Below are 10,936 nucleotides of genomic sequence, written 5' to 3' on the forward strand. Positions count from 1 at the left end.
GCACATTCTGAATCCTCATAGATGACATACAGTTTTTCCCTCTGAATCTGTGAAATTTTATATCCAAATTTGTATTCAGCGATTGAATTATCCGAGGTGGATAACTGTTTATTCAAGCCCCTATTATTTCCTCTTCTCAATATCAGTCTAGAAGTCTTTATGAAAAATAGCCATATTGAAGAGATTTTATAACTTCCTGACATGGGACTATTAGCCCAAATTCATCCAGAGAACAGGGAGTTGCTTATTTCAGTCAATATATATATCTTTGGTCAATACCTTTTTGGTAATTTTCAACAAAAATAAAAATCTGCTTACTATTTCCTTTTAAAGATCTAATCCAACATTTATATAAGTCAATAGGAGCATTTGTACACATGCTCACTCCTCAGTCCCGGGAGCTTTTAAAAGCGCCTGGTGCTGCAGTGCATGCAGTTGTATAAGTGGCAAAATGTGCATCAGTGCTGAAAAAATGGCGGCGGTGTGCTTTTGAACTAAAACACCCTGAAGGTGCTTTAGTTTAAAAGCAAACCACCACCATTTTCTGCACGCTGACATGCATTTTGCTACTTACTTTGCTTACAACTGAGCATCAGCTCGCGTGCAGAGCACATTAATCGAGTCTGCTCCAACCTACCGGATCTTCAGCATGTCGCGGAATGAAAAGGTATGTGTATAAATGCCCTAGGAGTCTTCCTTCTGGATTTTCCCAAAGATGCACATATGACAATACTGTTGACTAATGGCATTTTTCTCCATTGGTCAGGTGTCATCGGCTTCATAGGCATTCTGGTAGTTGTTGTGTTCATCCTGGTTGGTGTGGTCTACCTGAGATTCAGATGTAACCATTCCAAAGATGCAGAAGGTAATTATGTATTCTTATTTGGTTATAGTCTTTCCAGGTGCATTAGAGTCAAGCTGTCTTTAGGGCTAAATGACATTTCTGTTCCAGGTTGATGGTTTCAATCACAGATGGGCTTTGTAACTGGGCCTATTCAGATCATGCTTGACCATATCCTGGAACTATTTCTTGCCCCATAATTTCTAAATTGACAAATACTATTTTTCTGTAAAAGATGGAAGAATGAGCTTAATATGCATATTAAAAATGATTTTGTCTTTTTAAACCAAGGGCAGATATTTTACCTTTGTAAAATAAAACATGAATCAATGTGATTATAAGTTGATATAGTCCTGATAGATACACACAAGGGAGCAAAATTTAGAGTGCTATAGCTATCTCAATTGAGTGTTCATCAGTTTGAACTTCTCACCCACATCACAGTAACATGGATTTCTGCATTGAATTTGCATTGAGGTTTCCTGGTGGAAACTATTTCCAATTCAGGCAGTCTCCACTTGAGGGCAAAGCAGCCATAGTAGTGAAGGTATACTTGATATTAGTAAAAAAGCTTTGAAAAACAAGCTATGCAAATATGAGTACAATAGTCTGCTAACTGAACTTTGTAGTAAGTTTTGAGACAGCCATGGAATATTTGGCAAGTGGTTTTAGACTCTTTATATAGTATTTATGACACTCTTTCTGGTCATTAAATAAACTTAACTTTGCCAATTAATTTGTTATGATAGATTTTTTTTTCACTTGTGACCAATCTGTTTTTTTCTCAGATAAACAGAAACCAGAGGACCCTGTGGTATCTGAAAGGTAAGGTAACCACATCTTTCTTTGTAGCCTGTTAAGAAGGAACAGAGATACCTACTACCATAGACTTATTTTTTTCTGTTACTCACTCTGTCTAGGGGAAGAGAATAATTAAGGGAGACTCTACTGTAGTTGAGTTCTGCAAGGTAGAAAAGAGGCAGTCTGTGAAAAAGTAAATAACTGGAAATTAGGAAGACAAAGGGTAGAAAAGGCATACACAGCAGAAGCATTAGTCAGTGCTGGATTCCCTTTAGTTAGTTTCAACCCTGAAGTTGAAAGGCTACTAGTTGATTGTAGCTGAGGCCCTCTTCCCATGCTGTCCTTAACTTCTCCATTGCTTTTGCTGCCTCTGGTGCTAACTGTGATGAGTTTCTGTGACATGAACTCTTCTCTACTTAGGAATCAGTCTGAAACCACAGCTAATTTTCTAAAGAACACTGAGTAGACAGTAGATAAAAATAATTTTCAGTTATAATAGGGCTGGGCCCAGACCAAAATAATAAAGCCACATTCGGGTCCAAATGCCATAGCACAGACTATTTCTTACAGATGCAAACCGGATCAGTGACTCCAGAAGCTCCTCACCAGAAGGGTGGGCAGTGCTAGATCTGGATGTGAATTCTGTGGCTTAGCCCATCTCTTGTCAGTTGCATGGAAATGAAACTAGTAATGGAAACAAAAGGACCTCAGTCTAGTCTTGGGATGATCAGTAACCCAGTTCTCAGCCTCTCCATGTGACTGTAACTGTGTGTGAAGAGAAACCCCTTCTCTTAAAACCAGTACTCTAATCTTTCCAAAAAAATTAAATGGTACATATTTTCTCATTTTTCAGTTGCTCAGCTGCTACAAACCGGAAGAACAGCAGCGTCACTCTGATTTCCATGAAGAACATAAACATGAACAACAGTCTGAGCTACCCCACTTCAGAAAAGGTTTGTCTTTCAAGCCTCATGCTTTAGATAATTGGTTAAGATTTTATTTTCCTCACCTGGTGAGAAGATCCCTCCATGATAGTCCTTTTGCTTTCTTGTTCCATTGGGAAGGTAATAATAAACCTATACAAAATGCAAGAGGCCCAACTTGGCTCAGATAAGCACAGAGGAAACTGATTGCATATCCAAACCTTACCTGAGGTCTCTGAATGTTAAAGCTATGCCCTTGGAGCAGGGGTGGGCAAAATACAGCTCATGGCCAGATCTGACCTGCCAGGCCATTCTACCCAGCCCACAGGTCCCTTCCAAAAACAATTATTACCACAGTAATGCCAACTCTCATGAAAAAATCACGAGACTCCTGATTTCCAAGTCAAATTAATTCTGACTCATGATCTCCTGATGGATCAAATCTCAGGATTTTTTCTTCTGGTGCTGGTAGAGAGCACCAAGCTGGTAAGTCTGTGGAGGGGAAGGGGTTTGGGGGGGGAATTGAGGCCCCCATGGCGAGGGAGAGAGTGGGGCAGGAGCTGGGGTGAAAGAGGCCCTGGGGCTGGAGGAGGCATGGGAGGCACATGCCCCCCAGATTTGTGTGCAGGGCAGAGGTGGGCTGCCCTCTGCAGGCTGGGGCTTTGTGCCCTGCTGCCTTTGCCCCAGGAATCACGCACACATACTTCAAAAATAGCATCTCATGATTTACATTCCAAGTCTCTTGATTTTTAAGAGTTTATCTCATGATTTTTGACACAGTGGGGTTGGCAATACTGTTAGCAGCCTGTGGCTGCCTCTCTGAAAGCCGGTGGGAGGCAGGCTTTCAGAGGTCACACACCATAAGACCGGGCAGGCTCTGTGCCTCTACCTCTGTGGGGCTCCCAGCACTCCAGCTGAGAGCCCCACATGGAAGCACCAAGCATGATGGCATGTGACTGGACAGCTGGTGAGTGGGGAGGGGGGCTCCTGCCTGCAGTGCTGGGAACCCAACATGGAGGCACAGAGCCAGCTCAACCAGCCTGATGGCACACAGCTCCTGGAAGGAGAGCCAGGAGCCACACGTGGTGGTACAGAGCCTGCCCCTCCTGATGACACACATGTGGGTGGGTGGGTGTGGGGTTGGTGGGGTTGTATATGGGTGGGTGTGGGGTTTGTGGGTGGGTGTGGGCCCCCGCACCACAATGGCGCACAGCTCCTGCTGCCAGCAGCAGCAGTAGCAGGTGGCAAGCCCTCGGAGCGCTCATGGCCTGCAACAGGCAGAGCCTCCTGGCAGCACATGACTCTGGCTGAGTCCTGGGAGCTGCAGTTCGTGATATGGAGCCTGCCCACCCCAATGGTGTGCGCCTTCAAGCCAGATTGGGCTGGCTCCGTGCCATCATGTGGGGCTCCTGGCACTGCAGGCAGGGGCCACATGCCATCAGGCCAGACTGGGCCAGCTCTGTGTCTCCACATGGGACTTTCAGCAATCCAGCAGGGAGCTGCACATGGAGGCATGGAGCCAGCTCAGCCCAGCCAGGCAGTGCACATTCTTAGCTGCAGTGCCAGCAGCCCCACATGCTGGCAAGAAGCCAGCCCAGCCGGCCTGGTGATGCAGTTTCTGGAGGGAGAGCTGGGAACTGCACATGGCAGCATGGAGCCAAACCAGCATAATGGTGCATGAACTGGCAGCCACAAGGAGTCATGAACCATTGAGCCAGGCAAGCTCAATGTCACCATGTGCAGCTCCCAGGACTCAGTTGGAGCCACAGATCACTGGGGGGCTCTGCCTGCTGCAGGTCATGAGCTCCCTGAAGGCCTGCCTGCTGCCGATGCTGCTGCTGCCACCCCTGGCAAGGGCTGTGCACCATTGGGGGGGTGGGCATGTGGCAGGGGAGGCCTACGCCCGCCCACAAACCTCCCACACACCCACACCCCTTCACAAGCCCCATACACCAGGGATTCTCAAACTGTGGGTTGCAACCCCCAGGGGGTTATGAGCAACTTAAAAGGGGATCACAAACTTCCCGGGGGAATGTGTGGCAGCACAGGGAAGCGGCACATGGTGGTGGCATGGAGTGCTGTATGGCAGCAGTGGATGCCACGTGTGAGCTCCCTGTCCCCTGCCAACGCCATCCAGCACTCGGGGTCATGGTATCACAAAGTTTAAGAACTCCTGACATACACATCCCCCACACACACCTCCCACACACAATATACAAGAACAAGACTTTATTTTAATAAGAATAAGACTTAATTTTAAGTTATTATGCAGTCATTTCTGTATACACTATGCAAACACATATAAACCAGGAGAAAAATATTTTTTGAAATTAAATTAAAATATGTTATAGTAGATGTTTGATTTTTAGTATATGAATTGATTGGGGGGGGGCAAGATGGGAAATCCCCCTCCCAAAGAGAATATTTGGGGGGGGCAAGGGGAGGGACTTCTGGTGGCAAAAGTAAGGTGTTCGGGGTGGGGCTTCCAGTCCCAAAATGTTGATCAGGGAGCAATGGACCATGGAACTGTGGCGGGCCAGTAGGGGGAGCTCCTGCATTGAGCCTCCCACCTCACTATGCCTGTCCACCTTCCGGACTCCACGTGTCCCTCCAGGGGCACCTAAGCCCTGGCAGACCCCCTTTCGAGCCCCACCGCAGAGGCCGGGGGTAACACATGCTGCCACCATCCCGAGAAGGGACTGTCTGGGTCCTGTGTCCTCAGGGAAACACAGGCCTAATAGTCCTATACGTACTCAACCCAATACAAGAACTTGGGGCACTTCCCCAATCTGGGGGCCAAAAAGAATAGTCTCCTTTAGTCCGCAGACCCAGGGGGCCTCCTAGGCATAATTAAACCCACCCCTCAATAAGTCTCCTACAATAAGTCTCCTACCAGTCACAAAGGAGAACTTTATTGGTTACAGAGCGTAGGGTTAGAATAGGGTACAGAGTAGAGCAATATCAGAGAAATCCCATAAAGCAAACTCTTGTGGCTGGGGTAGCCTTTGTTCTCACATCTGAGTTACTGCAAGCTATATATCTAGTTGGATCTCAGTTAGCTTACTCACAAGTATCATCCAGAGGCAGGTGGAGATTCCCTCTGGAGGCAAGCAGTTCCTTGATCATGAGTTTTGAGAGATAGAGCAAGTTTCAGATAGTACTGCTCTTCTTTGTTCCTGAGTATCCCTCATGGCTGCTGCCCCCTCCTCCCGGGCAGTCCTTAACTTATATAGCCCTTGTGACCTCATTTAACTGGTCCACTGGAAGCCAGCACCTGTTGGCTGTGAGCCAACCAATTTGAAATACATCACTAGTTGCCGGGCAGACTCTAGCCCACCAGGAAGGAAGCCCTTCACCCAGGTACGTGATGCCAGTCACGTAGGCAGAGACAGCAGGTTTCCCCCCTCCCTCAGGAATGTATCCAGCTCAGGTTACCTAAAGAGATAGGGTAAGGATGTGTCTCTCTGCTGGGCCCATCCTTATCAAATTGTCACAGAGCCGAGACTTTGGGGAGAGACAAAGGTGACTTTCTGCCACAGGGACCCCTTGTGGGAAGGATCTAAGCCAGGCAGTGGCAAGGCAAGCAGCACCAGGGAGCGATGGAAGTTAATGCAGCCATCACGTACCACCTGCCACCAACACATGTCCAACAGGGCTCCGTACCTCAATCACCGAGCCAGCAGTGAAACTGGAAGTACACTTCTGGTGGCACTTCTGGTTTCGCAGCTGGTGCTTCCAGGGAGTGCACGGCTGATCTCAGGGGGTGCACGTGCACCCACATGCCCCCCCTACACGTCACCAGTGGCATTTGGTTTTAAAGTGGACTGAGGGAAGGACAGAATCCCCAGGCAGATCTTCTACCTTTAGTCCCTTCGTAATCCTAATTAAGATTTCTTTTGCCAGCGAAGAACACTTACTGATGCACCATGTTTCATTTCTTTGCAGGTATTATGAAGACAGTGACAACATGATTGGAATGATAAGCAGACATTAGATAATCAGCAATTACTTTCTGTTTTGGGGAAGTTTGTCTTTAATAAGTTATTACATCATTTTTGATTAATACATTTACTCTAAAACTAAGCACAGCCACCCCTTCTGGGATGGAAGCCTTTTCTCTAGCTGGAGCTAGTTTTTCTTTGTGTTTGATATACCAGCTCTATTTTTTGACATGGACAAACTTTTCCAGAGTATTCCAGCAGCTCCCAAACCAAGATCCTGTAGTTCAGCTGATGACACGAGCTGCTTCCTTAGATTAATGGCCCTTTAGAGTATGTGCCAGACTTTATCAGCTTGCCAGAGACCTGACCTTTAAGGCCCCAAGTCAGCTTAACATTTGCAATGAAAGGCACCATCCAAAAGTCCAATGCTCCCATTGACTTCAGTAGATACAATCAGTGGGACTTCAAGAAATGCGTATGTGATTTGCTGAACCCAGACACATCTCTGGAAAGACTTTTACTTTCTCGCTGCCACTATTTTCCCATTTGAAGTGGAAATGATAATGTTCACCTATCTAACAGGAATATTGTGAGTCTATGTTAATTAATACCTGGAGATCCATGAAAGAAAAGTGCTGGAGAAGTGCCAAGTATTGTTTCTATTATTGTTACTATGTAGCAGGTCTGGTGCTAGGGTGGCCAAGTCACCCCTTGCGATGGCCTGGGTCCAACCTTTCTTGCCCCCTCTGGCCTCTGACAGTCCCACCCTGTTGTCTCATCTGCCACACCTTGATGTTATGGTTCAAAAAGGAGGCTGCCCCTAAAGGGCAGAGGGGTTTTGATTCTGGTCTTAGGCCATTGTCTGGACTGAGGCCCCCTGGCCTTGGCCCACTTTACTCTAGCTGTGTCTCTCTGGCAAAAGTCCACTGTACCGGGACCCTAGGTCCTTGGCCCCAGGTCTCACCCTCTGCTGGACTCGGAGCCCTTCAGCTCCTGGTCTCATCAGGCACAGCTGTGGACTCAGACTGGCAGGGTAGGCAGAGCAGCAAACAGGAGCGGGGGAAGGGGGGGACATTTGCAGCCGTCCAGGAGCGGGGGGGTTTGCACCCTCCCTGCTCCTGGCCAGAATGCCCAGCCAGCTGCAAACCACGCCCCCTTCCCCCCCCCCCCTGCTTCTGGCTGGCTGCAAAACTGCGCCCCCCTCCCGTGAGCCACTCCACCTGCGCCACCAGTCTGAGTTCACCAGTCGCCTGGGTCTCACCCTCATGGGCTCTGCCCCCTCACTCCCTGGTTTCATCCTTACAGGCACTGGGTCCTCTTGGCCCCTGGTGTCTGGGCTGCCTCAGTCCCTGATTTTGCACTTGCGGTTTCTGGATCCCTTCAGTCCCTGGTGTCTAGGCTGCTAGACCCCTGGTCTCACCCTCACAAGCTCTGGGCCAGGTGGCCTCCAGTGTTGCCCTTGAAGGCTCTGGGCCCCCTTGGCCCTTAGTCTCACCCCATATGGGCTCTGGGCACCTCAACCCCTGGTCTCACCCTCTGCCAGGCTCTGGGCCCCTCAGTCCCTGCTGGGCTCTGAACCCCTCAGCCCCTGGTCTTGCCCTTTTGGGCTCTGTGGTTCCTTGGCCCCTGGGGTTGCCCTCACAGGCTCTAGGCCCCCTCAGCCCCTGGTTTCACCCTTGCAGGCATAGGCATAGGCATAGGCATCGACTTTGTGGGTGTTCTGGGGCTCAAGCATCCACCAAAAACAATTAGCAGGTGCTCAGCACTCATAGAGCCACTTGCAGATGTTAAAAAAAACAAACATGCTTTACCAGAAGAAGCAGCATGTGATTTCAATTCGGCTCTGAAGCATCTGTAAAAATTGGGAGCTTCAGTAGGGCTTTTGACACTTTTAACTAAAGCTGATTCAATCAGCTATTAGATAAAAGTGCCAAAAAGCCCCACTAAAGCATCCAATCTTTACAGATGCTGCAGAGCCAGGTAGAAATAATGTGCTGCCTCTTCTGGGCATGCACAGGACTCAGTGCCAGGTTGTTGTTTTTGTTTTGTTTGGGGTTTGGGGGGGGGAGGGTTATGCTCACAAGCACCACCAGCAAAAGAAAATCAGCACCTGTACTTGCAGCCTCTGGATCCCCTAAGCTCCCAATGTCTTGGCCATCTTGGCTCTTGGCGTCATCCTTGCAGGCTCTGGACCCTATCAGCCCCTGGTGTCTGGACCCCCTTGTCCCCTGGTCTCACCCTTGAAAGCTGTGTGCAGGCTGGCCCCCAATATAGCTTTTGCAGACTCTGGGCCCCCTTGACCCTCAGTCTTGCCTCCAGGGCTCTGAGCCCCTTCGGCCCCTGGTCTCACCCTTATGGGTTCTGGGCCCTCTCAGGCCTTGGTTTTGTCCTTGCAGACTCTGGGCCACCTCAGGCCCCTGGTGTCTGACCCCCCTTGGTCTTGGTGTCACCCTTGCAGGCACTTGGCCCCTTCAGCCCCCAGTGCCACCTTCAGGGGATCTGGGCCCCCTTGACCCCTGGTGTCTGGGCCACCTTGGCTCCCAGTGTCACCGTCACAGGCTCTGGCCCCACTTGTTTCCTGGTCTTGCCTTTGCAGGCTCTGGGGCCCCTCAGCCCCTGGTTTCAGGCTTACAGGCTCTAGGGCTCTTTGGCTGCCAGTGTTACCTTCAAAGGCTCTGGGGCTCCTCAGCGCCCGGTGTCACCCTTGCAGGTTCTGGGCTGCCTTGGCCCCTGGTGTCTGGGCCTCCTTGGCCTCAGTGTCACCCTTGCGGGCAATGGTCCATCTTGGCCCCTGGTGTCTGGGCAACCTCAGGCCCCCAGTGTCATCCTCACAGGCTCTAGGCCCCCTCAGCCCCTGGTGTCTGGGCCCCTAGACTTGCAGCCAGGTTTTACAGAAGATAGTATAAAAAAGAGGGGATGATAAATACAATGGTTCACAAGCAAGTAATACTGAGTTATAACTATTATTTATCCATTTTGAAGGTGAGTGTAATTAAATAAACTGTAATATCCTTGTGTAAAATTCCAGAAGAGGAAGCTGTATAGATTAAATCTGGTTAGAAAAAGACTGGTCCCAACTTCTCCCCTCTTCACAGATAATGTGGAGTTTCTTAACTATAGCCATATTTACTCTTCAAAAAGTACTGGAAAGTTACAGACCTCTTCAAAATAACAGAGCCTGGACCCACCCCCTCTTCTCCTTACCTTTATCATCTGTGAGTCCAGAGCTTGGTCACCGTTAAGGGCTAAACAAATCCCAACTGTTTTCACTTCTCTTGTGGCAGTACGCACTCCAAGGAGAGCATCCTTCCATTAAAAATACAATCTCTAACTTCTTTTCCTATGTAGTCACACTGGAAAACTCCTGTCCTCAGCCATGCAGTATCACAGATGAAGTAAATCTTTGTCTCTTGAGGATGGTAGTCATCAAGCATCATTAGAAGCCCTTGATGGCACTCTCATTCTTCTTCTTTCGTATGGTTGACTTGGAGCAACACTTATAAGTCTAGTTTAAAGTTAGTTAACCAGCCTAATGCTCTCGAGGAAAGGGAATGTATCTCTGCTATGTCACTGTCAAATTTGCATAGAGGGCAGAGTGTTGTTGTGTGGCCCATGGTTTGATCAGGATTGCCAGAGTCACATTTTGCAGAACTCCTAACACACCATTAGGACTCTCAGTAATAGTCCTTTCTGGCAGGACAGTGTCCTGAAGACACCAGCCTTGCCCAGGTCAGGCTAGCTGCTCAACACAGAACACTAAATGGCAGTTAGCTCACAAATGTGAAAGAGGTTACAAAAATAGTTACAAACAAAGCAGTACACAATTTGACACAGATTTGGCTTTTTCTGTCTCTGACATTTTGAATTTTTTTTGTTTCCCCAAATCAGGACAAAAAGTTGAGTTCACAAAAAATTTGCCTGTGAAAAATTCTAAAAAGAAAAATCAATTTCAGAACATCTAAATGTTTTATTTTGCAGGTGCCTAAATATTATTCTGATGTTTAAACACCTCAAAGAAATGGCAATGGCCTTGTGTGTTTGCCAGGTGCCTAACTTTGTGGGCACTTTCATGATGTAAATAATAAACAGCAAGATGAAAATACACTGTGTACAAGTTCACTTCAAGTCTTCTATGCTTCTGTGTGTTACTTCTTATGTTGCATGGGAATAAACAAGTAAGCACAGCATCTCTCATGCTTAAAGGATGATTCAGAAATAATTAGTGTCACTGGTGTGACACAACAGCACTAGGGATGTAAATACCAATTTTAAAATATCTGTTTAACCTGTTGTAATTACAACAGTTAAACAATTAATTAGTATGGCAACCCTTGGCCTGGCCCACGTGGAGCTGCTCTGGCTCAGCCTGTGGGACGCCCCTCCCCAGCCTCGCACCAGCGGGGTGCTTCCAGCAGCTTCCTGGGACCCCA

The 10,936-nt window shown here is 48.1% G+C and overlaps 1 protein-coding gene across 5 annotated transcripts in view; it reads left to right on the top strand.

Moving 5' to 3' along the window:
• ECSCR (endothelial cell surface expressed chemotaxis and apoptosis regulator) overlaps positions 1 to 10,625 on the top strand; it is a 58,850-nt gene extending 48,225 nt beyond the window's left edge. For all 5 annotated transcript variants that reach the window (XM_014606580.3, XM_019487119.2, XM_059733438.1 and 2 more), the window contains 4 exons: positions 767 to 865; positions 1,630 to 1,666; positions 2,496 to 2,595; positions 6,511 to 10,625. In XM_014606580.3, coding sequence (XP_014462066.1) covers positions 767 to 865; positions 1,630 to 1,666; positions 2,496 to 2,595; positions 6,511 to 6,519 — 245 coding nt within the window. In that variant the 3' untranslated portion in view covers positions 6,520 to 10,625. The remainder of the gene's footprint in view (positions 1 to 766; positions 866 to 1,629; positions 1,667 to 2,495; positions 2,596 to 6,510) is intronic.
• Positions 10,626 to 10,936: the final 311 nt, after the last annotated feature.

This window comes from Alligator mississippiensis, chromosome 9, assembly GCF_030867095.1.
Source record: "Alligator mississippiensis isolate rAllMis1 chromosome 9, rAllMis1, whole genome shotgun sequence".
Taxonomy (NCBI): domain Eukaryota; kingdom Metazoa; phylum Chordata; order Crocodylia; family Alligatoridae; genus Alligator; species Alligator mississippiensis.